Source organism: Ascidia mentula, chromosome 8 (assembly GCF_947561715.1).
Source record: "Ascidia mentula chromosome 8, kaAscMent1.1, whole genome shotgun sequence".
NCBI classification, from domain to species: Eukaryota; Metazoa; Chordata; class Ascidiacea; order Phlebobranchia; family Ascidiidae; genus Ascidia; species Ascidia mentula.
The window spans coordinates 16,703,023-16,730,356 of NC_138573.1; the positions used below are offsets into that span (position 1 = coordinate 16,703,023).

At 36.9% G+C, this 27,334-nt stretch overlaps 8 protein-coding genes across 11 annotated transcripts; 5 read left to right on the forward strand and 3 right to left on the reverse strand.

The window, feature by feature from the left end:
- Positions 1–158: 158 nt before the first annotated feature.
- LOC145911052 (small ribosomal subunit protein eS1-like) lies at positions 159–2,621 on the forward strand. Its single transcript, XM_082998292.1, has 6 exons — positions 159–243; positions 418–568; positions 844–950; positions 1,089–1,248; positions 1,493–1,685; positions 2,458–2,621. Exons 1-6 carry the CDS (start codon positions 182–184, stop codon positions 2,586–2,588), a joined length of 804 nt encoding a protein of 267 aa, XP_082854418.1. The 5' UTR covers positions 159–181; the 3' UTR covers positions 2,589–2,621.
- A 426-nt stretch (positions 2,622–3,047) lies between these two features.
- Positions 3,048–5,702, reverse strand: LOC145911408 (uncharacterized). Its single transcript, XM_082998729.1, has 7 exons — positions 5,555–5,702; positions 5,364–5,457; positions 4,526–5,167; positions 4,277–4,403; positions 3,977–4,100; positions 3,604–3,785; positions 3,048–3,375 (listed from the first exon to the last, which is right to left on the reverse strand). The coding sequence occupies exons 1-7, from the start codon at positions 5,653–5,655 to the stop codon at positions 3,200–3,202; spliced, it is 1,446 nt and encodes a 481-aa protein (XP_082854855.1). The 5' UTR covers positions 5,656–5,702; the 3' UTR covers positions 3,048–3,199.
- Positions 5,703–5,994: 292 nt separating this feature from the next.
- LOC145911497 (UBX domain-containing protein 11-like) lies at positions 5,995–10,739 on the reverse strand. 3 transcript variants are annotated; one of them, XM_082998867.1, is made up of 11 exons: positions 10,683–10,739; positions 9,644–9,885; positions 8,996–9,114; positions 8,801–8,929; positions 8,568–8,685; positions 8,340–8,473; positions 7,888–8,055; positions 7,466–7,586; positions 7,105–7,309; positions 6,598–6,747; positions 5,995–6,417 (listed from the first exon to the last, which is right to left on the reverse strand). In XM_082998867.1, coding segments are annotated over exons 1-11 (1,518 nt in total). In that variant the 5' UTR covers positions 10,685–10,739; the 3' UTR covers positions 5,995–6,287. The 3 variants fall into 3 exon arrangements, with proteins under 3 accessions (XP_082854993.1, XP_082854992.1, XP_082854991.1); XM_082998866.1 differs by lacking the exon at positions 10,683–10,739 and adding an exon at positions 10,271–10,410 and having other exon boundaries at positions 7,105–7,306; XM_082998865.1 differs by lacking the exon at positions 10,683–10,739 and adding an exon at positions 10,271–10,410.
- An 82-nt stretch (positions 10,740–10,821) lies between these two features.
- Positions 10,822–13,062, forward strand: LOC145910793 (acidic fibroblast growth factor intracellular-binding protein-like). The gene is made up of 8 exons (XM_082997996.1): positions 10,822–10,948; positions 11,042–11,234; positions 11,405–11,531; positions 11,854–11,954; positions 12,014–12,147; positions 12,223–12,350; positions 12,542–12,670; positions 12,887–13,062. The coding sequence occupies exons 1-8, from the start codon at positions 10,858–10,860 to the stop codon at positions 13,049–13,051; spliced, it is 1,068 nt and encodes a 355-aa protein (XP_082854122.1). The 5' UTR covers positions 10,822–10,857; the 3' UTR covers positions 13,052–13,062.
- Positions 13,063–13,075: 13 nt separating this feature from the next.
- Positions 13,076–15,103, reverse strand: LOC145910794 (UBX domain-containing protein 1-A-like). Its single transcript, XM_082997997.1, has 7 exons — positions 14,963–15,103; positions 14,680–14,831; positions 14,451–14,538; positions 14,271–14,390; positions 13,765–13,996; positions 13,407–13,590; positions 13,076–13,279 (listed from the first exon to the last, which is right to left on the reverse strand). Exons 1-7 carry the CDS (start codon positions 15,010–15,012, stop codon positions 13,236–13,238), a joined length of 870 nt encoding a protein of 289 aa, XP_082854123.1. The 5' UTR covers positions 15,013–15,103; the 3' UTR covers positions 13,076–13,235.
- Positions 15,104–15,643: 540 nt separating this feature from the next.
- LOC145912559 (putative maleylacetoacetate isomerase 2) lies at positions 15,644–17,199 on the forward strand. Its single transcript, XM_083000066.1, has 4 exons — positions 15,644–15,817; positions 15,982–16,147; positions 16,294–16,485; positions 16,660–17,199. The coding sequence occupies exons 1-4, from the start codon at positions 15,675–15,677 to the stop codon at positions 16,795–16,797; spliced, it is 639 nt and encodes a 212-aa protein (XP_082856192.1). The 5' UTR covers positions 15,644–15,674; the 3' UTR covers positions 16,798–17,199.
- A 7-nt stretch (positions 17,200–17,206) lies between these two features.
- On the forward strand, positions 17,207–18,573 carry LOC145912558 (PI-PLC X domain-containing protein 3-like). The gene has a single exon (XM_083000065.1). The coding sequence runs from the start codon at positions 17,277–17,279 to the stop codon at positions 18,138–18,140; it is 864 nt and encodes a 287-aa protein (XP_082856191.1). The 5' UTR covers positions 17,207–17,276; the 3' UTR covers positions 18,141–18,573.
- A 4-nt stretch (positions 18,574–18,577) lies between these two features.
- Positions 18,578–22,467, forward strand: LOC145912557 (vesicle transport protein USE1-like). 2 transcript variants are annotated; one of them, XM_083000064.1, is made up of 8 exons: positions 19,486–20,049; positions 20,214–20,266; positions 20,445–20,520; positions 20,588–20,651; positions 20,840–20,907; positions 21,067–21,107; positions 21,350–21,503; positions 21,841–22,467. In XM_083000064.1, the coding sequence occupies exons 1-8, from the start codon at positions 19,840–19,842 to the stop codon at positions 22,021–22,023; spliced, it is 849 nt and encodes a 282-aa protein (XP_082856190.1). In that variant the 5' UTR covers positions 19,486–19,839; the 3' UTR covers positions 22,024–22,467. The 2 variants fall into 2 exon arrangements, 1 of the variants encoding a protein (XP_082856190.1); XR_014403306.1 differs by lacking the exons at positions 20,445–20,520; positions 20,588–20,651; positions 20,840–20,907; ... (1 more) ...; positions 21,350–21,503; positions 21,841–22,467 and having other exon boundaries at positions 18,578–20,049.
- The last annotated feature ends 4,867 nt before the right edge of the window (positions 22,468–27,334 follow it).

Sequence of the window (27,334 nt, forward strand, 5' to 3'; positions counted from 1 at the left end):
AATATTACCTTGAGAAAAATTGGTTACAAATAATTCGGATTAATTTCTCCATTTTTGTAAAACAATTTATTTTCTATAAAAAATTTCAAAAGTGTACTGCTGTAGTGCATCGGATTTAAATGTGCCGAGGCAAGTTCTCTCGATTTATTCCTGTTGAGGTCTTTTTCGATTAGTGGTAAACATGGCCGTAGGAAAGAATAAGCGCCTTACCAAAGGAGGCAAAAAGGGTGGAAAGAAGAAGATGTAAGTCAAATTTTTGTGGTTGGATATGAAGTTAAACCATTCTGACACAAATGTATCGACACAGAATTGCCAAATAACGAAATGTTATGGTGATTCACTTGGATAAGTGAAGTCCGTTTGGTTTAGGTGTTCGACCAAATACTATTTTACGTTTAACATTTGCAATCTTTGCAGCGTCGATCCCTTCTCGAAGAAGGATTGGTACGATGTGAAGGCCCCTGCCATGTTCAAACACCGCCAGATTGGCAAGACTTTGGTCTCAAGAACAGTTGGAACCAAAATTGCCGCTGATGGTTTGAAGGGACGTGTCTTTGAGTGTAATCAGGTACGTTTCTGTTTTTATTGAACATGTTGAATTTGCATGTTTTATCCACAATTAATTTGTACAAAGAAACAAATAAGGGAAATTGTTAAAAACAAAAGATAAACCTTGCGCCTTAATAGTAGTGTTAAATACCTTAGCTCTTTATACACCTAACTAGTAGTGTTTCAACATACTGGTTGACTACCATGCAATAACTAGAAAATAAAATCATTTTTTAATTTAAAAAATGCTTTGATACAATGTGAAAATGCACATAAAAATGTTAATTTTTTAAGGCTGATCTTCATGGCGATGAATCAACATACAGGAAGATGAAGTTGATTGTGGAAGATGTCCAGGGCAAGCATTGTCTCACCAACTTCCATGGAATGCTTCTCACCAGGTTGGTGCCATTGAACGACTCAGCAATTTAGCTCAGTTGTGGAAAGTGGGGATTTTCCCATTTGTAGAAGCTTGAGCTTAGAAAAACTGCTTATTATATTTCTGTAATTTTTCTTATGTTCCTATAATTTTATTCCAGAGACAAATTGTGCTCCATGATCAAGAAGTGGCAAACTTTGATTGAAGCCTCAGTTGATGTCCTCACCACAGATGGGTATAAGTTGCGAATGTTCTGTATTGGATTCACCCACAAGCGCAACAACCAAATCAAGAAGACTTCATACGCCCAACATGCCCAGGTTTGTTTCACTTCAGTACCTTTCAACCGCATTGGTTTGCCATATTATCTTTTTTGAGGCATGTTATTAAGTTCTTACATGCAGTGCAACTTAAATATGGATACTGATTGTTTTATATGGAAAGTTAAGTTTTTTTTGCCAGCAGAGAAAAAAACTAAGCAGGTTAACAATCAGTAGGCAGATATATAATGAGGTTTTATAACAACAAAATGATTTTTAAATTTTTCAATAATTTTTTTAACAGGTTATGAACATTCGTGCTAAGATGGTTGAAATCATGACCCGTGAAGTGACAATGGGTGACCTTCGTGACTTGGTCAACAAACTTATTCCAGATTCAATTGCCAAAGACATTGAGAAGGCCTGTCAGGGGATTTACCCTCTTCATGATGTGCATGTGCGCAAAGTCAAGATCCTCAAAAAGCCAAAGCTTGACCGTATGTAAACTGTTTAAATTTGAATATTCATACTTTCTTTAGTTCAGTGTTTCCCAACTGGTGGTACAGGAAGGCATTCCATTTGGTATGCGAGTACCTTTTCGAAATTAGCGGATATAGTTTGAAATTTAAAAATCCGTAAGTGATCTCCAAATATTTGTTATTTCATTCCCTAGGTTACTTTGTAACACTCAACTAGGTGGTACGTGTCGAAATTGTTTTACCTCCAAGTGGTACGCAACCACAAAAAGGTTGGGAATCACTGCTAAACTGTCACCATGCTGGCTGTTGTAGTGAAAATCTCAATCATGAACATACGCTTATTGGAAAGTTCACCATAAATGATATTAATTTAGTTGCTATGATATTTTAATAATTTGGGTAGGTGTTTTAGACTGCTTATATCGTTAGGAGACCTTATATTTTTGCACAGCATTGAAAAATTATCCTGAAAATCTTAGAAGTGATAACTATTAGAATGTTTGGTCAAGTGTGGTAATGTCATTTTCACCATATTGCATCCAGTTTCCAATTAGATATTCAAGGTGTGCTGAAATTTTCAAAGTTACAGCATTTTTGCTTATATTGTTAATTCTGAGATTATTTTTTTACATTTCAAAGGTAGCATAAACCCATAAGCCAAATAGAAACTGACCAAAACAAAAGTTTCCATGAAAAAAATACAACTTGAACTTACCAGTAAAACACATTCAATTACATTGCCTGAAACTCATTGAAATGTGCTCTCAAAACAATTTCTTTTCCTATGCAGTTGGTCGACTGATGGAAATGCATGGTGAGGGTTCTGGCAAAACCACCACAAAGAGTGGAGATGACACCGGTTCAAAAGTCGATCGCACCGTTGGCGAAGGTTATGAACCACCTGTCCAAGCGTCTGTGTAAGCTCCACGCTTGCAATAAATTCTAACAACCAAACTTGTGTTTTTTTTATCACTTTGAGAGTCAGCAAGCTGTATGCAAATAGCAGAGTTGTTAATGCACCAAACTAAAACATACTGAAAGCCACAAAACGTGTTTGAAGTTAGCAGGGTTTTAATGTTTTGGTTGCGTTGTTGTTTCATAAATGAACATATTTTAAACCTACAAGTCAAAGAGAGTCTTCTGCAGCTCTGAAACCAGGAATTGACAACCTGTGGACTGATACCACATTTTGTGATTTAGTGAACTGCAATTTTGTACATAGTCACCACAAAGTGGAAGTCTGGCTTGGGTATTTAGCTGGCAAGTTTGTAGTTAGCCCCAAGGCTGCACTGACCTACAATGTTGAAACAGTGGCTCCAACCTATCACTTAAAACTGAATTCAAATGCTAAAACTAGCTGTTTGATGAGACAATAACATGTTCGGTTGATACAAAATGTATTAAATCAAATCAAGCGTAATCCACACCAATGCCCTTGCATGGGTGACTCCACCATTGGATTTCCTCTGCGATACCTTGCATAAGGGTTGCCATAGAAATAGTAAGCCATGTGTAACATCCACTCATGCATATCACATGTCATTCACACTCCACTTGTAGAAATCGTTCTTGTTAGCTTCTCTGTTGGAAATTGTATCAAAATATTTCTTTTCGAAACCAGTTGATCTGTCCACTCCATCCCATCTATACCCTGGAAGAATCCCAAAGCGATTAGGGGGTGCTGGGGGTCCACGGTATTTTGGCAGATCTGAAAATATTCAATAAGAATTATGCAATTAAAACAAAAACACCCAAAATGTAAGGCAAAAGATTCATTTTCAACTTTTGAAATAAGTATCTAGTGTTTCTGTGTTTGCATTCACTGGTTTGTTTAAATCAAGGCTTCTCAAACGGTTTGGTTCTGCAACACTATTTCATGAGGGAAATATCTCTGGTTAATCGTAAGAGCCATTGTCAGTACATAGTAGGTTATTACCTGCAGTTTTGCTTTTGGCTTTGTTTTTTCTGTTAATGTATTCAGCCATTGGATCACCATCTCTAATTGCTTCCCTTCTGATTCTTTCTAAGTCCTCATCGTCTGCATACCTGGCAAGTGGTTTGCTTGATTCATGCAAGGCCTCTGCAACAGCTGATTCTATCAGTTCAGTTTGCTTGAGTCTGAAAAAGTTTAAACTCATAAAGTGTACAATGAATTATCATTTAAACCATTAATTTAGTTCGGTTGCTAAACCTTGTGCATGTATTCTGCACTCAGAAAGTATAACTTTTAGCAATCCACACAAACAGTAGCAAACATTATAAGATATTAGTTGTACTTCAAGGTATTCAGTAAATGTTAACGTCCTCACCCCTTTCCCCATGTGTCATATTTAGCTTCTTTTTGTCTTCTCTTCTCCAGATCGTCTTGTTTTTCTTCATTTTCCTTCTCCAAGTTTCTTTTCTTACCACTTCCTCGTTCTCGATATACGGTTGCTAAAATCATACAATGTTGATAAATTTATGCCAAAACATGTAAACAACATATGTTCAGTTATAAAAAAAAACATTGGCACAAGAATAAGCACAGACGACGCCCTTGATCAATACTAGTGCGCAAATTATTTATGTAACTTCTCATCTAATACAGAAAAAGTAGCAAGTGTTCTCACTTTCATTTTTGTACTGGTTGGCAAGAGTTTTGAGGTCACTCTCTTTCTTTTTGGATTGCTTGATCTCTTTGCGGAGTGAATCAACACTTGTTAGTCCACCTTTCCCACCAGCCAACATTTTACCGGTCTGTAGAAAAATACACAAGTCATCATTAGTTTTTGTAAAATTTTGATCAGCAGATGCAGAAAGTAGCATGATCTCCAAATTAATATTGGTTTTTAATATTAATTTTAAACCAAACCGCTTACTTCTTTGTTTCTTTTCCCTCCACCAGAGTCTAAAGCCTGGTTGTCTTTACTTGGTCTCGGTACATCAAGATCACTATCTGAGTCATGTCTCTTTCTGGATGTGGAATTTTTTCTTGGCAGATCCATGTCACTGCCGGAATTATGCCTCTGCTTGGCTGAATTTCTCGGCAACTCCAAATCACTGTCTGAGTCATGCCTTGTGGTGCGTGATTTTCTTGGTGGCTCAAGGTCGCTATCAGAATCATTACGTTGGTTACTTTTTCCTCTTGGAATGTCCAGGTCACTGTCATCAGAATGTTGATCCGAGTTACTCCCAGAGTCATGGCGTTTACGCCGTTTTGTCAAACCTTTGCGTTTAACTAGTTTCTGATTTGTCCTAATATCTGTATCACTATCACTACTGTGTTGGTGGTTTCTCCGTGGCACATCCATATCATCACTATCTGAATCATGTCTCCTTGCATGTTCCCTTGGCAAATCCTGATCACTGCCATCAGAATCATGACCATTTTTATCATTCAATTTTTCCTCTTCATCAGCTCCAAGTGACTTCCACATTCCACTCGACCTATAGTCATCCATTTTTTTCTGCAAATCTGTCCGATTGTCAATTTCTTCAATCAGGGGCTTTTCATCTTCAACCTTTGATCAATCGAATTATTTTCACATCACTTGTGCATGAGATATAGAATAAATATTACTTTAAAAAAGGATTACAAAAATGCTTCAAGCAAACAATGCCTTTGGAGTGATATACAATATAGGGAAATTTGTAGAAATCAAACAGTGGCATTCAAATATTACAAATCAAGTCATATAATATATCAAGGAAACTGACCAACAATTTATTTTCAACGTCATCAAGTTCATCCTGTGGTGCAATTGAATTCAGCGGTACATCGTCATCAAATATTTTCATTCCAGTTCCAGTCCTGGGAATCCAAAATATATTTTAGCATGTTATCAGCTCAGTACCCATGGACAACACACAGGTGAATTTCTATTAAAGCAAGATAGCTGATGCTTTACCTTGTTGAGACCTTTTTCTTTCGTTTCTTCTTTTTTGTGTTTCCACTTTCACTTGGATTTAAGTATCTTTTCAGATATTCCTCCTTGCTTAAGGTGGTCATTTTTAGTTGTTCCTTGTTTAATTACTAATCACTACTTTGCCTGTTGTATTCCCCAAAACATTATCAAAACGTATTCAGTCATGCGTGTGACGAAATGATCGGATACGATGTTTATGCGAAAACCAAATAATGAATGCTTTACATTTACAAAGGTAACGGCAAAAATTATTATATTTTTGCCAAATCAGATGTTCAAATTACGTTCCTTTTCAACAATGGTATCACCTGCATTCCTACACCTTTTTCTATAGATGATAAGCAAACTTTATGAACAGGCATTTACTTCATTCTAATATTTAACAATGTTTTGAATAGGCAAAAGAGTACAAAAGAGGTACGATAAAGCCAATTTCTTTTTGAATCGACAAGTAGTACGAATGAACACAAAAGGCAAGCGAAAAAAGATCACAGGAAAAATACTTTACAACTAATAACTTTATGGAATTACACGGTGAAGGAGTGTCTCAGCATTGCACGTAGCTATGGTGCTGTAAACACTTTATGATTTTCAGCACTTTCCTGAAAGGAAAGGCAGTAAACACTACCCCTAATAGCCTAGTTTCTTATTTTCTCAAGCAGAAAGCCACTTTAACTTGCAGAACTGGCTTGAATGGCTGTTTCGTCACCCCTGATCACTTTTTTGGTTTCAGATGCAAGGTTGCGTTAGGCGTGAGGCCGGATTCTTGCAAGGTTTTCTTGTTATTGGTGTGAATTTCTCTTGGAAAGGCTGACAAGATGTCGTACCGACGCCCATATCGACCCCTGCGTCAAAAGAAATGTTTGTGTATCTTTAAATTGCGATAAATCACGGAATCTTGCTTACATAGGCCTATTTTTCATTGGCCACCAAGCATTGCATTCAAGCCTGGTAGATATTTGGTTTAATCGTTGTTATTCTATTGTACAAAAGAACAATGAAAAACCGTAACGAAAACAACTCACTTTTGCTTGTCGATGTATTTTCTCAAGTCTCCCACTGTGTCCGTAAACTTCATCTTGAGGACGAAGGTCTTCTTCCCATCCTCTGACTTAATCCTTATCGTTGTGACGTCACGAGCGCTTGGGGGCCGGTCTTGTTGCGGGATATTCATTCTGCAAATAACAATAACGTTATATAGTCTCTTTCTTCGTCTCATAAAACAAATGGTTAAGAATGGAATGTTCGTTGAGCATCAACAAGTCTGAATGAGAGAATTTGACGTTATCTTATGATGTACAGACAACGTCTATATATAGAATTAATACAAATAAAACGTCCAGCAAGGTAGATACAAAATCAGATCAACACACCAATTGTTGCCTAAATGTGAAGATGGCAAGAGAGGCTTTCTGAAACGCGGTTTTTATTCCGTCATAACATGAACATTACAGCCTTTCTTTGAAACAAAAAATACTCCCAGAAAATGTACAACGGGAGAACACTATCGTCATTTCAGTAAATTTACCAACCTGTCTTGAATTTCTTTGAGCTGTTCCGTCTGAACTAGCTCTGTATTATGTTCAGATTTGTCAGTCGAGGGCGCCAGAGCGTCGCGAATGGACGACCTTACATCCACCACCTTGCTGTCTCGGATCACCGACTTTGGCAACTTTTCAAGAAACTGTTCGAGTTTCATTGGCGGCCCGGGTAGATCGTTTGTGACGTCACAATCTTCTATACGAATAGTGGAATTTAGGAGAGAGGCACAAAAATTATTCTGCGCACAAAAACCGAATACAAGGGGATTGTTTGATCTTATACAAGGAATTATAATTTGGCTATCTTCCAATTAAATGACAGGATGTCCTTGACCTGTGGTGATGGGCTAACCTGAGGCTGATGATAAAGTATGAACATTTTCCACTCTTCGTTCTTGCAGAGTGCGTCCCACACCGGGAAATACCCCTGTTTGGCGAGGATTTTGATACTCTGTTGCACGGCGGTCGGTAATCTAAGCAAACAATAAGGTATATGATGAATTTAGTGCAAAAAACTGTAAATACTTTCTCGGGAACAAAAAATCTTTTAATATACTTGTTTCAATATAATTAAACTTATATTTTAAAGTTTAAACATAAATCTAAAGCATGCAACAAATAGAATAGATACAAAATCCCTGCCAAAATCATTGATGCTTTTAAATTTTATTAGTTTGCTAGTTTAGTAAAATTACATTATCACCCAAAATGAAAACAATATACTTTTGCTTGTGCAAAAGAAACAAATTAAATAAATGAGAGGATTTTAGACACCTGTATCGGAACTCCGTCAGGAAACCTTTTTTGCAACTCAGATGGAAAGTAGCCATCCATAAGATCACGTAAGCAGCGTTGCGTTGACACGTCTTCAAATGATCGGAATGGTCCACTGAACAGCATCATGCCATTCGAATATAAAACCATTGGGACTGTCTCTTGCATCTGAAACATTTACAACATAATCATGGCCAGTCCTATGCACACTGGATCAATCTGGGACACTTGCTTAAAAGGGGCACAGTTAACCATAAAGAAATTTAAAAGCTGATTGAGACCATGCTTTTTTTGTGAAATACAGGCCCTACAACCCTTTTTTTTAATTGGGTCCACATTTCCTAGGACTGACACTGGGCACAATAACATACATTTTAAGCCTAAAATAAATAAGTCTTCCATTGGTTTACATTTTCCACTTTTAAGTACAAAATACATTATTTTTTATTTACTGTTAGCCTTGCTCCATCTTTTGTTTTCTTGATTTTTGAAACTCCTTCACCAGCAATGATATTTAAGTCCTTGACATTGTGGATTATGAGGTCATAATCAGGGATAAAGCTATTGGCTGGATTGAATGAGTTTGCTGGAAATATTAAGTACAATTGTTTACATTTAAATTTAATCTTCAATCATTCCAATATTATTGATTTTAATAAAATACTCAAAATTGTTGCAACCTTTTGCCCAGACACCATTTGGAATGACTGGTGTCTTGTCTGGTTCTTCATCATTGATTTCTGAAGGTTTATTTGTACTTTCGCCAACCCAGATCATTCCATAATCAGCAAGAAAGGACTAAAAGTAAGATTTTGCTGCATTTCTTTATCCCAAGCACTGCTGCCATTATAACATAGTCATCAAACTTAAAACTTAATTTGACATAGGAAAGAGAGTTGGTAAATTTAAATACCTCCATATCAAATAGTTGTTCTTGGAGATCTGCACACTTGCCTTCAAGTTTGTCAACATAGCTTGAATTTGATGAGGATTCTTCATTTGATTGTTCTTTTGTAAGAACAGAAACTCTATCTTCCAACATCTATTGCAATGAATGGAATAATAAAAATAACAGCGAAAAAAATTATATTTTTATTGTTTTTCCTACTTTGATTTGCTTGTTTTTCTCTAGAATTTCTTTGGAGTAGTGGGACACTTGTCCTTCAAGTTGTGTTATGCGTTTCATCATTGTGGATAGCAATTCCAGATCATTTGGAGCTTTTGTAACTTGAATATCATGAATAAAACAAAATTAACTACAACTACAACATCTTCAAGTGTATTCAGTTACATAACTAAAAAAAAAACATTGGCAAGCACAACTTATGCATTGCTCCCAGAAACATCACGAGGTTTTCAGGCTTGGCAGCCCAGCTGGATCAGCCACTTTTTCCTAACAAGTCGGAGCAAGATTTGAAAAATCAAGCTCCCGGTGAGGTTTGAACTCATGACCCTGGGCTAACCAGGCCCAAAGCTCTACCACAGGTGACAGGAGCTCAGTGGTTTCACAGGGTATATTGTGGCCAAGGTACACTAGTGCACAAGCGCACAACTTGCAATGCAACCTTCACATATATGTTGCTCCCAGAAATTCATAAAATCAACTTAATGTAAATACACAAACAGTGTATTCAGTCATTATTTAGCACTAATGATGAACACAGTATAGTGTATGAAATGGTTGCCTGTATGCTAATCTTTGCCTTTTTATATTAAGAACTTTACACTCCAAGTACTTTAAACTCAAGTTAAGTACCTTGTTGATTTGACTTCCTGACTTGCCCCAGTGGATTTGGTGAAGCTTGTGCATGCAATGGTTGCATAAACTTTCGAGATGCCAAGCTTTCCAGAGATGAACTGACTGAGGGAAGGTCATCAGATTTTTGGGGAAGCACAGAAGTTTGGGATCGTTTTTGGGATACTATCTGTGTCGTGACATCATCCAGAAGTTCTGATTCTTCCATGAATCCAGTTGGCCTAAAAGGCATGTTTGGCTTCCTGCATAAAATCAGCGTTTTATTCCTTTTACCTTATTTGCAAATAAACACAGCTTATTTTGCAAATGTGCTGTGTTTCATGACATTGCAACAATGGATGCAATAGGTATTTCTTTTGTTAGATATAGAGCTTGTCCGTGAACCTCACCTCAGAGATTATTCCCTATTTAAAGTGCATACACATTAAACATTTGAAACAACTCAGGGGTTGCTTTTGTGTTGATGGCATTCACATATAGCAATTTGACCTAAGTGCACTAATTAAACTTGGTAGTTGTAAATTCGTAGCAATATCAGTTTATTGCGTTCCTTGCATTTATCTATTTCTATCTCGGCGAAATTAAATTTTGGTTTGTTTCACTTTGCTTGCTCGTGGGAAAACTTACCCAAATTGCTTGTTCGTTAACGGCGACTTCCGTACCTTGTTTAAACTATTAAAAGGAGAACTCATTGTACAGACCTTCTTTACTTAATGGTTCTTGCAAATTGTTTTTATTTTGTCAAATAAATTATAGTTTGCAGTTTGTTGTGTTTGTTTCAAAATAGTTGACATCTGTCGTCATGGCTTTTAACTGGTGTCGCTAAAGAGATAATTAAAAAAACAAACACGGTAAATTTTTTTACAATATATTTTACATTTTATTTGTTGCGTATCTCAAAATAAACTTCATATAAATCAGGTTGATAGTATTTCAAATTTTGCCAAGCTTATGGGACAATATACAAAAGTTAACAAAACCATGCTACAATAATTCTGCACACTTTGGAACAAAATAATCTGTAGTACGGTATACTCACATGTAAGTGTTTTAATGCTTTTTTTAAATCTGTTGGTCATGTTGTTCAAAGAAATATTTCAAAAAATCAGTAAAATTTTTTTGTGTGAAAAAAAATACCCATTAGGTGATTTCCACAATTTGTGCAACCGAGTAGTTGAGTAACTTCAGTACATGCATGTGTTCACTTTGTTGCAATGGAAAGTCTTCCAGATATTGATGTTTTTGTCGGAAACTCTACGTACATTGACTTTGATGTCTTCCATCTATGGCTGCAGCAATTGGGAGGTTGGTATGCAGCGATATTGAATGATCAGGATTTTACATTGCAACAATCGACAAATGTATGCTTAAGACAAAATGTATCCTTGCGTTTTGCAGGCGATGAGGCTACAAGCCGATTCCTGAAGACTCGAAATTTGGACAAAACGCGTTATCACCAAGCAATGTTCTATGTTCTTGATCAGTACAGGAACTTTGGAATGATTGAACCAATGTTGCATACACCAAGTGTGCTTTCCAATCAACTTACGTACCAACTCAACAGTGAGGCTCAGACACAGTTAATAACAAGGTGTGTTTAATTAAAAATATAAGGTTGAAACTTTCACCATGACAAGGACACAATTTTGTTGTTTTTAAGAAAAATAACATTTGCATAATAGTGTTTCACTGTAGGCCATAGGATAGGAAACATGTTTCTCCCATCAACATTAAGTATTTATTTTTTTACTTGCTTTCCAGATATTATGAATTCAATGAGTCCATCATAAGGGAGTTGCTTGGAAAAAAACTCAGCAAAGGAACAAGAAAGGACTTAGATGAAATTTCTTCCAAAAATGGTGTGCGATTAAAGTCATGTCAAAGACAGGTTGTACTTTTGTACATAATATGAAAAAAAGGTCCAACCTAGGAACGGATTTGATCATAATTCTGAGAATGAAAAGACTGGCCCATACTGTTGTTAACAATTCTCAGATATAACCTTGTTACCAGATTGGAAAGTTTGTTTTATGCGCGGAGGATTTTCGTATGTTAATGCATTAGCTAATCAATATTGCGCGTATTATCGGTAAATTTTCACAAAAATGCGCCAAGGATATACCTTCCGCGCACGACATTTTTTTCCAATCTGGCCTTGTTACATAATATGTCGAAACAAACATATAACCTAATCTGTTTTTGTGTCATAGTTTGATAACTGCCGCAGGGTATTTAAGAGCATGGAGGATCTTTCGGGCTCTCTGATAGAAAACATTAAGGGACATTTCCTGCTTCCAAATGAACTTGCATGGTATATGCCCAAATCTCAAATAATAAGTTGTAAATTGTCATTTTTGTCTTATTTCAAAGGAAATATGCAGCCATTGTTTTTCTGTCCAACTTAAGATTTGAATGCTCGCGAAGAAAATTGCCAACGCTTATTCTTAATGACTTTGTTCAATGCTCTAAATTCCTGATTGAGAGTTGGACGATTACCACTGAAGGTCAATAATGCACGACTGCTGTTTACTTGGCAGGTTCACCCTAAAACATATAAATTACTTTTTTTCTGCTCTTAGGCTCTGTTTGCCCAGACATTGAGTTAGATCGTGACTTTCTTCATGAATTGAGGGGTGTGAAAATTCTCATTTCCGATCAGCGTTTGTTTGATTCGCACAAGCAGTCCATTGCAGCAGAGTTACAAAAGGTAGTGTTACATGTGTGCAAAGCAAATTAAAGTCTGTTATGTTTGCATATATATGTAACCAGTTGTTTTTATTTAAATTAAATAAATTACATCCTAGCATACATTGATCTTATTTTTACGGTTTGTCTTGGGCATTCTGCATTTTAATCATGGTATATTGTTGCCAAACATTCAAGTGATGTCTGTTGCAGAGTGGTTCAACAGGAAATTTGTGCTGCGACACTTTGTTTCGTCAAATTTCTCGTGGAATTGTTAGTATTGCAGCTAACTTGTACAAAACCAAGGAAATTAGGGATTACTTTGTTGACCTGGTAGAAAGAGTAAGTTGCCTTGAAGTTTTATGTTAACATGCAGAAAAGAAAAGTCACACATCATGATAGATGTTTGCACTTTTTGTACACTATATTTTCCTTCAAAATTAAATAATATTATCCAGTCTAGATGTAAGTTTCCTACATTTTTTTATTACAGTTTTCCATTGATATTTTGAATTGGAGCACAAAATTAGAGATGTTTTAAGATAGTTTAATTTGCAGGTGGTTGAACCATGTAGATCAGCTGGATGGGAAAAGTCACGCTTGTCCCTGTTCCTGGCAACATATTTTACTGCTTCACTCCCTCTTGTTGAAACCTTCAATACCTCATGGACAAAATATTTCAACACCACAAAAAACTGTCTGCTACAAATCTATAGGCTGTAATTCCCTTCCGTCATTTTGGCGTGTTAAAAATTAATATATTTGAGTTTTTTCTTTTGTACATTTTTCTAGGATGCTTAAATGTTGACATTTCACTGTGAATCATGGGTATGGCACTCATCAATAAATCTCAGTTGTGGTGGCCTTCCACTGCAGCTCAATAAATTTTATGAGAAGTCACTTTTCTTCAATGTGGTTTAGTGACCATTAGCACAGCAGATGGACAGAGATCTTTAAACAAGAACACACACTCTGTTAAATACTGTACATCAATATAAGCAATCATTTTTACATTTTTAGCTATTGCAAAAGATTTTTCACACACCACTGGTTATAAAACTTTGGCAAAAAAACACACCTAGAGAAGAAAGCGGCATTTCCATCTCTTCGGAGGTAAATATTTTCTTTGGGAAAGCTGTCATGAGGTCAAAAGGTTCAGAACTACCATCTTTTCGATTCATCTCAACAAAGAGTCTGACGGCGGACAGGGGCTCATGAGCACCAAACTGCTGCACCATCTGGCTTCCATTTGGCAATCGAAGCTTTAAAATACGTATAATGAGACCAAAAGATTAATATGTGGTGCAGCATGTTTTTAGAGCAAAGATTTACAGGCAATGCATAACCTGCAACTTTTATTTGCCAAACCAAGATAATGACAGTTTATATTTAACTAGGTGAGCCAAAGAAAACAGTTTTATTAATGATAATAATACCTGAAGACGTGCATGTGTGTGATCTTTTTTGGCTGCAGGTGTTGTTTGCTGACTGCTTGCCGCTGCTGCTTCCGCTTGTTCAACCTTCGCCTGCTTTGCTTTTTCGTCTTTTGCTTTCTTGTCGGCCCGATCTCGTGCAATTTGTTCTTTTACTTTTTGCCGGGCTATCAGGTCCGCCCGTTTTTCACGCTTTCTTATTTCAGCCTGGCGCTGTGCCTCTTTAAAATGGATACTACAAGGAACAGCAAACACCAAGATTAAATGTGTGTAAAAATGAAGGAAAGATGCTTTATAGGGCAGAAACTTTGTGAAAAAAACAATAGCACCTAGTAAATTTATTGTATTAAAACAAATACACAGCCATTTTATTAAGTAAAATAACAAACTGTTTCTTTGAAAAATGGAATTATTATTATACAGTTTTTTTTAAAAAACTGCTACTGCAAATTTCCAGTAATGTGTTAAAACTAACAAAATAGACTATAGTGTTGTGACTTATTCTATACTCTGCTTTGATCTTTGAGATGTCTTGTCCTTGTTTCCTCCTAGACTTCTCCATATCAATTTCCTGTTTCCTTTCCTCCTCTTCCCTCTGCATCCTCCTCTGTTTCATCTTTTCTTGCAATCTGAGATAAGGATCAAAACACTTTTGTATACAGCACAACATAAAAAAATATTTTTGTTACTCTTTGAATTTCTGTGTCTTTTCTTCTTCGGTGAGTTTTAGTTCTGACTCACCAGATGTTTCTTGAGGTTTTTCAACATGGAACATCTCTGAAAAGCATAGTAAGTTTAGACAGACAACAACTATCCACATGATAGTTTAACCAGATAGCCTACCACATTATCTTTCCCATGAAGGTCATTTAACTGCTATTGACAAAGTGCATTATTTGTTGTCAAGGTGACACCAACCTGATGGTTCTCCCGTTTCTGACTTTCCAAGAGCCTTTCCTTCAGGTGCCTTGTATGGTTCATCAATATCATGATCTTCACTATGTTCCAATAACCATTCCATTGCGGCTTGGACACCTCCACGTTCTCCCATTATCGCCCATGCTTTTTCCCTTAAAATGAAGTTATAAATAAAATCTTAGTTTATTATATAGCTTGGTGGTCTACTAAAAATGTTTATTTTGTAAAAAGTAATTTTAAACAAAAAAGGTAAAACTTGGTCCAGCCAATAGCTCATACATACGCTCTGTTTTGCAAAAAACCCATCTCCACTAACGTATCCACTCCGGACATAATAGCTTCAGATGGTTACAACTGCGTATTGACAAATCAAAACAAATCGCACGTTTCGATTCACGTGGTTTCTTTCTTAAGGAAATAGCATTCTGAGTGAGCAACAACAAAAATGTAATATTACTATTGTGTATTAAGCAGCTGCATTAAAGAAATTCTTAGGTACCTTGCGAGGTACTAATGAACAAAAAAACTAACATGACTTGGGGAAGATGACCCAAATAATTTGAAATTTTGCAAGTGACATAGCAATATTCCCACGCTTGACTGACTTCACCTCTGATTACTCACGCGTACGACGGTGACAATGGCTCTTCTCTGGTTACGAAGGCATACTTGCAAATAATATTGTTTATTGATTGTCGCTGAATTATTATACCGCTTCGTTGATTTCTGTATATTGTTTATGTAAATTTGTAACCTTTACTTTCTTGAGTTATATATGTTTGATTTCTTCTGTTCGAAAACAATGCTCAGCTGAAAAGTGAATATCTAACCTAAGAGATTTGTCTTGAACAAAGGAAAACCATTGTTGACTTGTAAAACAACCTCCAGAAAGGGTTGGAGAAATGTAAACAGGCATGCCCTAAGACGTGTACTTATAAACCTGAATTGTATATTACACAGCTTTTTGATCTTTAATATAAAGTTGTAGCATAATCATGTCTATTCGACTGTATTCTTACTGGAGAAGTACATGTTCATGGAGGGTCCGTATCTGCTTAGCACTAAAGGGTATTGAACATGAAATTATTCCAATCCATTTAGTTCAAGATGGTGGAATGCAACATAAACCAGAGTACAGGTGATCAACCATTCTCTTTATACTTTAAATTAGTTTTTGTAGAACATGTGATTATTTGTTCAAGTTGATAATGTTATTATGTTTGTGTACACCATGGAAATACAAATATGGATTCTAATTTATTCCGTATAGTGAAAGTTTTTTTCAGAATAGTTTATTTTTAGAGCAATAAATCCACTTGGACAGTTGCCAGCATTTGTTGATGGCGACAAGGTCATCACACAGTCCATGGCCATCATGGAATATATTGATGAAAAGTATAAGGACCAGGGCCCATCCCTTCTTCCAGATGACTTAGTTGAAAGAGCCAAAGTTCGACAAATTTGTGAGGTAACATTATTTTGTGTCTGCAAAACTTTTCTCAGCTGGGCAATTATTCTGTAGGAACAATACTATTCATAGTATGCATAGACCTTTTTTTATGAAAACGTATTTTACTTATAAAGACTTGAAATTGGCTGCTTTCTTAATTTTAGACAATTGCATCTGGAATTCAACCACTCCAAAATCTTGCTGTGTTGGTCAAAATTGGTGAAAAAAAAGTTGAGTGGGCAAATCACTGGATCACCCTAGGTTTTCAAGCTTTAGAAAAAATGTTGGAGCAAACTGCTGGAACTTACTGTGTTGGAAACAACATTACTATTGCTGATGCTTGCTTGGTTCCACAGGTAACCTAATTTTGTACAAAATCATGGCATTTGTTTTGTATGTTTAAAGCAAAGATGGAATTTAAGGTAGTTCACCCTTTGGGGAAAAAATATTTAATAATGTTTAATTTTAGGTTTGTATTTTTGACCATATTAAGTGAAGATAAAACAAGTTGGTGATTTTTTGGGTTGCAGGTGTACAATGCTAACAGATTTAAGGTTAATATGGAAGAGTTCCCGATTATCAATAGGATTAACGCAGCTCTTCAAGAGAGCAGTGCCGTGGTATCAGCAAGCCCTGACAACCAAATTGATTGTCCAAACAAGACCTAGCTTGAAAGATCATTGTTGCTCTGTGTGCCTATTATACCCGCCCTTGCACTATATACACACTATGGTGTGTAGTTTCTGTGTATATATTGTTTTTGCAAAATCCTTGTGTGTCTGATGTCTTCTTAACTAGTTTAATAATAATGTGTTGAAGCCATGTTTGCTACGTACTACTTCTGTATGTTTTGGTACTTTGTTTTATTGCTGGCAAAACTACCTGAGTGATCATGTACAGATACAAATTGTTGAAACAACATTGCCAATTTAAGCTTTTTTTTATATTTTAACCGTTTTTTATATTTTAACCACATTAGCAAACTGTTATGTTGAGGCCTATAGTTTGCAACTAATGTTTGGTGTTGAATCAAAATTACATTCTTCTTAAGTTTTGTTGCTGTATGTTTACAGGAACTTTAGGTCAAGTGTGTTTGTGATCATAAAAAGTATTTTGTTCGAATAAATAATTTCCATACTTCTGCAACATGAACTGGATGACAGACCTCAGTGATTCCAAAAAGAAATCACCTATCACACAACTGGCAATACCTGGTTCTCACGACTCTGGTGCATATTATTTGGATGCTAACGGCCCACTTGTGCCTGGTGAACCTGCAATATTTGGAGTTGCCAAGCAAGTTGTCTGTAATTGGAGTGTTACACAGGATTTGGACTTTGATCAACAATTAAACATTGGTGTACGTTATTTTGACATACGAGTGTCCCCGTACCCAGAAACAAGGGAATTGCGCATCGTGCATGCATTGTACGGTCATCCAGTAAAACAGGGCTTGGAAAGGATCAATGCATTTCTGGACGTGCACCCAACAGAGGTTGTGATACTTGATTTTCATCAGCTCATAGACTTTACTGAACAGGATAATAATGCCATGGTTTCTCTTATAAGCGAATGCTTTGGAAATAAACTGGCTTTCAGACAGGAAACTCTCGACAACACAACATTGTCAAGTCTCCTCAGTCAGGGGAAGCAAATCATTGCTTTGTATGCTGAGGATACTTCTGCTCAGTTTCTGTGGCCCCACAGCTGGATAAATAGTCCCTGGGCAGATGTGCAAAATACACCAGATTTGATTGCATTTCTCGATGAAAATTTGCCACTTCGTGATTCCAAAATTTTCTATGTCTCCCAGGGAGTTATATCTCCCGATACTAAGACCATCACCACCAACCTTTTGTCCAGTTTGAAAGCTTGGGATGCAGAAAATGCTGTGAGTGAGAATCTGGAAAAGTGGGTTAAAGAACCCAGTATTGGGCCACAACTGAATGTCGTCCATGCCGATTTTGTGGATAATTTGTTTGTCCAAACTGTCATTGAAAGGAATATATAATATTACATCCTGGGGCATTGACTAGATTATCACCTGAAATAAATTGTAGTGTAGCAGTACAGCACTGTGTGTCGTTTACAGCTTCCAATATTTTTCACTTTATACCTCTAACTTCCTCTAATTATATGCACTTATATTAGCAATGTATTGAGGTGTTTATATGTTTTTGTGCACTTAGCATGCAATTTTTTTATGTTTCTATTTTCAGTGATCTTTAAGCATAATATCGTCTTTGCAGGTAACAAAACTGTAATTTTTTTGTGTGGTTAGTGTATTATGTTTTGTCAAAAGTAATATATTTTTAATGGAATGTAATGCTGAATTTTAGTGGAATGTAATATGCCGAATTTTAGTGGAATGTACTGTGCTGCAATTTATGATTTGAGTACTACTTATAGACCAATGACGTAAATATGGTTTAATTTTTTTTTAGGGTTTATGTAGAAAAAACACTGTTAACAAGTGCATCATGAATTGGATGGGAAGCCTTAGCAAAGCAAAAAGGCAGTTGCCTATTTCACAATTGGTTATTCCTGGTTCACACGATTCTGGGGCTTATATGTTGGATGTCAATGGCCCTTTGGCACCTGGTGAGCCTCAGTTCTTTGAATTTTTCAAGCCAGCTGTGCACAACTGGAGCATTACACAGGATCATGACTTTCAACAGCAACTTAACATTGGCATCCGGTATTTTGATCTGCGCGTAGCACCACACCCAACCACGAAGATCTTGCATTTGGTACATGGGTTGTTTGGTAAAGAAGTTGGGTCGTGTTTGAATGAAATCAAAGCATTTCTGAATGAGCAACTCTCAGAGGTTGTGATTCTCGATTTTCAACATCTTTTAAACTTCTGTGACGAGGACAATCAACATTTGATACAAATTATAAAAGAATGCTTTGGAAATATGTTGGCCCCTAGACAAGATAGCTTGGAGAGCACCACTTTGTCCAGTTTGGCAGCAGCTAGAAAGCAAGTTATAGTTTTCTACGACAAACCTTCATCTGTAGAATTTCTGTGGCCCCGTTGCTTTATAGACAGTGAGTGGCCCAATGTGCAGAACACAACTGACCTTCTGGCTTTTCTAAATCAAACACTCCCGAAAAGAAATCCAGAAAACTGCTTTGTTTCCCAGGGTGTTCTGACACCTGATATGGGCACAATAACAACAAAACTACTTTCTACTTTGAAGGTTTGGGAAAAAGATAACCATGTCAAGGAAAGGATTTTGGAATGGGTGGTGACACTTCCTGATAAAAATCTGTTGAACACTGTGATTGTTGACTTTGTCAATGAAGGATATGCTACTGTTTTGATAGGCTGCAATGCTTAAACTGACTATGTGCAATTTTAGATTTTTATTCAGCAATAACTTGCTGTACTGATTGACATGCATGCAGTTTTTATTACTTTCAGGCCCAATGAAATTATTTTTTACTGATGAAACCATTTTTGTACCTGGATTTCTTTTTCAAATTTCTGTATTTACATCTTTACAAATGTATTATGGAACTTTCGTACATGATTTTAAAGTGTTGTGCTTCAATAAAATTATTTTTTAGGTATTTGAAATATATTTTTTAACTTGCCTGTTCCGTTGCTTGCCCACTTTTCAAACAATCAAAAATTAAACAGCAAAGTTTCTGTGTTTTATGTTTGTGTCACAAATGTAGTTGTGTAAATATTTTATGTTGTCCATATGTTCCATGTCAAAAATGAGCATAACAACCATACTTCATTAATAAATTATTCAAATGGGATTTGCGATTTATTTATCCAGGCACCAATAACAGCCAAAATGTCATCTGTGTCCGATAATCCTGCAGAAGAAGATCTGTTACGGATAATCCGGAAGTGTGAAGACATGGCAAGCAATTATACACAAAGTCATGAGCAGAAGTTTAAATCAGTAAGTGAACAACATGTTAAACATCAAACAGGTTAATATGCGTCGGGGGGTTTTGCTTTGTGCTAACTAAAATAGTTGGTTTTAAATTTTTCTTATAGCTTGGAAATGCATATTCTGATCATTGTATTTTTTCATTATATTCTGGTCATTGTTTTTGTGTTTAGTATATTCAAGCATTGGAGGACAACCTGTCAGAGCTTAAAGAGACTGAAACTACGTATGTGCAATATTTTCCATTCTTTCTCTCTTTCTGGATGTTAAATTGAATTTAATTAAGCACGATTAAATGAAGAATTCTAAGTTGTATCCGCAAAGTGTAGGTAGCCTATTCTGGTAACTTATTGCAACGTTTTGTTTACATTTTTCTATGTTTACCATAATCTTACACTTTTTAGAGCTTCCCCTGTTAAAGTTGGCAAATACGAACAAAAAGTTGCAGATTTTAAAGATTTTCTGCGATTGAAACAAACGGTAAACCGATAAAATAACCTTTTTCGGACATGTAAATTACAATTTTTGCTGCTTAATTGTTTTTCAGTCAACCGAAATTGAAACTAAAATTAACCAAAGAAACCAGGAGATTGGGAAATACATCCAGCAAGGTTCTTTTTATTTAGATTTTGTTGCTAAAATTCACACTTTCACATACGATTATAAGCTGCAATGACATTTCCATTTGGACTTTACCGTAAAGTGTATTATATAGTATAACGACATTGTACTGTTATGGACTTGGTTATGTCAAGGACAAATATGTCAGTAACATTACATTGTCCTACTTATTTTGCAGAAAAAAAGCAGAAACAAATTGAAACGATCACTAAAAGCAAAGACATGAAAGCAGATCTATTTTCGAAAGTATGCAAAAAAAAATGAAATATGAATAAAAATTACTTCTTAGCATTAAAATAGACCTGTTTTTTTCTGCAATTGACATTTATATGTGGTTTAAATGCTGAAAATTTTTGTAAAGTAAATTTGTTTATAATACACTTTAATATTTCTGTATTTCATTAGACCACAGATTCCGCCAACACCTCAGAACTACGGCAAAGAAAGTAGGACTTTTATATTTGTTCTGTATTATATTAATGTATAACATTTTTATATTAAGTTGTATTTTATGCCTTTATCAAGTGACAACATTACAATAATAAAACGCTACTGCAAGAACTGATTATATTGATGGTTTTTGTGGCATTAAAAAACATACCTTCCTAGTGTTTGCTTTGGTTTTCAATCTGGTACCAAAGCACTGTGTGGTTTAAATATGAACTTAATCCCAGCTTGTTCCAAGCAGAACGGAAGCTACAACATCGTCGCAAGAAATTGAAAAAAGTCTTTCCCATCAGCATGAAACGCATGAACAACTAGCTAACGAAATGATCAAGCTTACCCAACATCTCAAACACAACACCCAAGTGGCTGGAAGGATTATCAAAGCTGACATGAAGGTAAGTTTGTGGTTAATATGGATGATCTCTCATCGCGTCTTAATCTGGTAGAGTTGTTCCAAAACTTTTTTATTTGTGTTGTCTTGTCGCCCACAACCTGTGCAGGTCCTACATAATCTCGGTGTTAACTCTGGTAAACATTAGGGCCCTTTTTTATCAAGCCAATGGTCAAATCAGTAAAAATAGCCCTCTGAAAATGCTCTCTTGCCCCACCGCAGACCGTGGCCGGCAGTTAAAGTTCCTCATCACACAACCCATACCTGGTATTAAAAATAGGTCATGGCCCAATACTTTACCAGAGAAACCGAACCTTAACCGTTCGCACTTGCTTGCTCAGGTGTTAAACGAGTCAAGCAAAAACACTGACAAAAATCTGAACCAACTCAAACACGAATCCACGCGACTCGAATCCCACCTGCAGAAGGGGACGAACTGGTGGTTGTGGATCGCGCTTGCAGTTGTCTGTGCCACATTCATGTGTATGATCGTATTTATCCGCTTTTTCCCCAAACCTCGGTGACGCGACTCTTTTTTTTTGTTACGTAACAACGAATTGGTTGTAGCGCGTTTTTTGTCGACCATTTTTTATTGCTGATAGCGACGGCGTCTGAATTCGACTTTTTATGGGAAACAGACAGAAAGAATTGCAGTTGTGCAATGTTTCGCTGCTTGGTTGTTTTTCAGCAAAGATGTCAATTGTCTGTGGTTGGAATCCTTCGCCTGGTGTCGCCATGGAGCGTATATGTGCTGCTAAATGTGAATTTTGTTGCAATTTTTCTCCCAACCTAACTAGGTTGTCATTGTTACGTCATAGAATATTTATTACTGTTTACTTCTTGCGGTTCTCTTTTACCATAAAGCTTAACATAATGTACCACGCAATGAATACATTTCAATTGGGAAGACTGAATATTTTTAATGGAAACTTTTGAGCTCGTTGGATAAAGAGTGATGTCGTTCTCGTGTTTAAGAAGTTTTTGAGGCGCTTGGTGCAATATTAAAGTGATATTTCAACTTAAGATGATGTTTTCTTCACCAAGACCAGTCCGTTAGGTTGATTTTACGTATTTGCAGTAAGCAGAAATATGAATGGGTTTATTTGATCTCCCTATCTTACTCTGGTAACATTGGGAAAGTAATGAGTGCTACTCCATAAAATACGGAAATTAAATAATTGTTTTTGCATAAACAAGAATAAGGGTTACATCTCGCAATGTAAATTGTTTTATCAACTGCCGGTGAAACGTGTTTGTAAATCAATTACCCCGGTGTAAAAGCTGCTATAACGAATTACACGTATACAGGTGCAACCATAATCATACCGTTCGAAAAGGTATAAAAGTACATAGAACACAACAAAAAAAAGATTTACCCAAAGTTAATTTCAGACAGTGCCAGGCATTCGCATACAATCATTTGAACTGACCAGCAGGTTCGAAAAAGTGTCCAGGAATTCCTGGCACATACCAATATTCATTAAAATGGCTTGGAAGAGAGCAATCCGTGCCACGATCAAGTTCCTGTTGCTTTTAACCCTGAGAAACCGATCCAAGTCCAAAGTGGTCGCAGATCAGACGCTTTGATATTTGTGGCTGAAGATTCAAACTTTCACCACGACCTTAAACACAACTTCCTCCGCTCCAAAGGGAACGTGTTTGTGTGTTGTTGGATAATGTGCAGTGACACGTGACGTGGGGTCATCCGGGGTCATTGTCTCTTCCAAAACACTTTTCCCGCATCCTTACCGGTGGCAGTGGTAGAATGTGGGTTAACGTGTGGGACTGCGGATTACCGAAAAAAGATGACCATTTCCCGACATTTTTTCCTTTGCGTAATCATGCGGCACTTTGTATTTAGCTGTAACGAAACTCGTATCTAATGCAATGTCGCCAGAGGCCAGGTTGAAATATTGACAAGGGGTGATTTTGTTGCCTTGGCTGTTCAATATTTTAAAACGGTTAATGTACAAAACATGCAAAAAGCGATGGCTTTCCGTTATTTTCGTGTGAGTATTGTTTTTAACTTGCAAGCTAGGATGCTACTTTACTTTGTGATGCAGTGTATGTTTTCTGTTGACACATGCTTGCAAAGAACGACCATAGCTTCAACAACATCTTATGCTAGGATGTTAGAAATATTGAAAAAAAAATGTTGAACAATTGTTGGCTTTTTTGTCAAACTTATTGTGAAGCTCACAACTTCTTTCTGTTTCTGGTAATTCATCTATTTGTACGGATGCATTTCTTTCTGTTGAATTTATTGCGAGTTAGAATAGAAATGTTTGTGATGCAACAAAAGTCCTCCTATTTCTTGTTGGTTTAATGCACCCCTTATCAAATTTATTGGCATCGGTTTTATTTTTATGCGATCAAAATTATCGATAAAATAATACGTAAAAATCGTCTGTATCTCTTCCAGGATGTTATTTCTATTATGTTGTTGCGGACTTTCTGACCAGCGTCAATTATCATCCTAGAACCTGCAGCTTTCCTTCAGTCACGCATTCTTTGAAACACAATCATCTGTCGCGGTCGGTGTGGTGTTTAATGGATTGTCTCTGGCACAGATGGAGCTTTTGTCATTTGTCGGTGGCCCGGAGTTCAAGGTCGAACCACCGAACGATAATAAACGCAGCGGAAAATTTGGCCGGGTTGCGGCGTGGGAAAAGCGGCAAAGATGTCTCAAACATCCCGATCTCCCTAAAACAGCAGCGACTTCCTGTCTGTTTGTTCGTTTGCCATTGTCGCCCGATACGCCCACTTGACATGTTTACAAATAGGCAGTTGAGTCAGTTACGTCACACTGTGTCGCATCAGTCAACTTGATTGTTGGTCCCTTAATTTAGGTAGTTTTGGTTTGTGGCACTTCCAAAGGCAGCTAACGATTAACGCAAAGGTATATTTTTGCGCATATTTATTTTTGGCCACAAATCTTCAAACAAAAGGACTACACAAATAGACTCTTAATGCTGTGTATTTCGTTTGGTAACAACGATTTAAGATAACACATTTTGCTCTCCACCAGGTTGTTTATGATTAACATTTCCCCCTGGCGTGACACATTTATTGTATCGGATATTAAAACCTTGGTTGCGTTCAACTACGTCCCAAGCATAGTTATACGCTCACAGATATATTGTATTCACATTAGTTGGTGGTATTACGACGGAGATAATAGTAATCTTGTATTTGCTGATGACCTGTTCTCTTTGTATTATGCCAAACGTGAAATTACCAAAAGTTTTCGATTTAAACTGTTCGCTGCCATTTACACAAGTAAATGGAGTTGAATGTTTCATTACTAGATTTGAATATTGGATTGAATGTAAATCAACCAACTGTCGGTTACATTGGGATAAAGTGTAAAAAGTAAACACTAGATGGAGCTACAGAGCAAATTAAGCTTGTAGCTGCGCCGTACATACCAAGAAGAAAACCTGATCGGTATTCATGTCCAGGATATCCTGGGTTAAAATCCCGGTGCGGTCAAAAAAAAAGAATGAAAGTAAAGTAACGATAACTTCTTACAATTTCCACTAAAAGTAAGTTTGCATGAAGTTGATTTTTACAAAGGGGATGGCATTACTGTACTTTGTTGGAGTAAAAACCTTCACGCGCTTGCGCATACATTACTCACATAACCTTCATGAAAAAGCGGTTCCACTTTCCGTGTCACCACCATTCAAACAACAAACACTTCCCTGCCGGGCACGGCCGAAGCCAGAGGATTATTTTCGAAAGTAAAACGCGTAGCACTTGACTGTGTATAAACAGCTATCGGATATTGTTGCCCACAACCAGGTGTGTGGAATTGGTAACAATGGCACTGTTTTGTGAAAAAATATGAATTCTGCCGCAATGCTGAGAGAAGTGTCAGGTTGCCATTCTTATACCGCTCACGCTTCACGGCTAATGGACCGTCCGTCAACAGGCTGTCGATTCCGACTTCATTGACCACAGAACGAGTTCAAGAACGAGCCCATTGTCGCTGTTTTTCATTGTCACATGACGTCACAATTTACATAGCTGGCGTGCTAAAGTCCGATAGTTTTCCTGTGACGGAACAAAGACATCGTTCGTTTAGTCGTTGACCGCAGTGTGGCTAATGACGCGTGACCGCCAAAACTACGTCATAATCGTGACAGGGCATGACGTCAGCAATATGTGAAGTATTGTGCCAAGTTATTCTGGTATTTCCTACCTGTTCCATTGTTCAAAAAATTACATGCTTAACTAAAAACGAGCAATGTTTGCGCTTTTCAAGCTGGTTTTGATGCAACTCCATATTATACCATTGTGGCTTCAGTCATGTTTTGCGAAGTAACCTCGATTGAGAGGTGGACGGCATGCAAGACCGCTTTTTGAAAAGATTAAAATTGATAGCCACTCGGTGTCGCTGTCTTTTGTCATGCAAAAACACACAAACTTGAGACCACAAGCTTAATCCCATCCAGCATATTTCAAACGTTCACAGTCGGCAGATCATTTAGCATTTCAAATAAATACAGGAAACCATTTTGAATTGGCACGTATAGATACGTATCGTGATGAACATGCAGGTGTTTACGAAAGCGTGCAATCCTGTGCTGTTGTCGTCCTGGCGCGTTTACTGTAAACACGTTTTTGTTGTTGCTACTGTAACCGAATACCACACTTACTACCTGACATTACAAATATCTTCTGTTGCAAAAACGAAGTAGTACAAACCATGACCTCCAGACAGTTAACTGCCGTTCAAACATTTTAAATAGGCGAAAAAGAGTCGACTTCTGAAAAAAAAACCTGTTCTTTCGTTGGCTGGGCTATTTAATGCTTAGCACGAATCGTAGCCCATGCGCCGGTGACTGCTCCAGGCGGCCAGACGACTAGGGCACACGATGGGCAGCTTGTCAACGAGCGGCAAATACAAACGAGCCTCGCATGCCTCAGGGTGATTTTTGTGCCAGTCCCGGGAATTTTGGCGTAAGTTTGCCGCCTTTTGCCAAACGTTTCTCCGTGGAATGTGGCGAAGGCATTTAGATTGATTTGTTGGACAAGAAACAGTTGCAAAACTGCATATGTGATCTTGACTTTTGCTCAAATTTGTAACTAACTAAGACAGGTGCAAAGTTGCTGCTTTGTGGCCCCAATGTAGTTTATCAATTAAAGAATCAGGTCTGCATTTGAAAAGAAATTTACAGCGAAATCTCAGCTTTAAAAGGTCTGTGTATTTTCTGTGTAGTTCTCCTTCACTGTGTATGTTTACCATTCGAACAGTACCTGCGCTTCGTTAGTTCGGAATGTCTGCGGCAAAATGACGCTCGCATAGCCGCCAAATTTGTTCGCCAAACGTCGATCCTTTGATGAACGCCTACGTATCTCAACTTACATTTTGTGCTTTTTCGCAAACATCCAACACTATGACTTTCGCAAAGGAAGTTTAGTTTTCGGGAAATACCATGTGTTTTTATAAGTAAAAGAGCCATAATAACCAAGAACCGAGAGCTGCAGGTGTACTGTTTCGTTTTATTTGGCTGACTTTTTTGTTGAACTTTGACCCAGAACGAATAAGCGAAAAAAAATCAGACGGTTTTCAAAATATTCATTTGTGATTCAAATACGTTTGAAGTGTTTTTATTACACCTATTATAACATTGAGTATTCCTATGTGTCTGAAGAAGTTGGTTAATATATATTGGAGTTACAATTGGATCAGTCGGGTGCCATATTTTGTCGATGTATGAATGTACCTTGGACCCAACGATGATTTAAGGCCCAACGTTTTGACAACAGCTTAGATGCAAGTGATGATAATAACTGGCGTTTAAACTTAACTTTGAATTATTCGCGTCA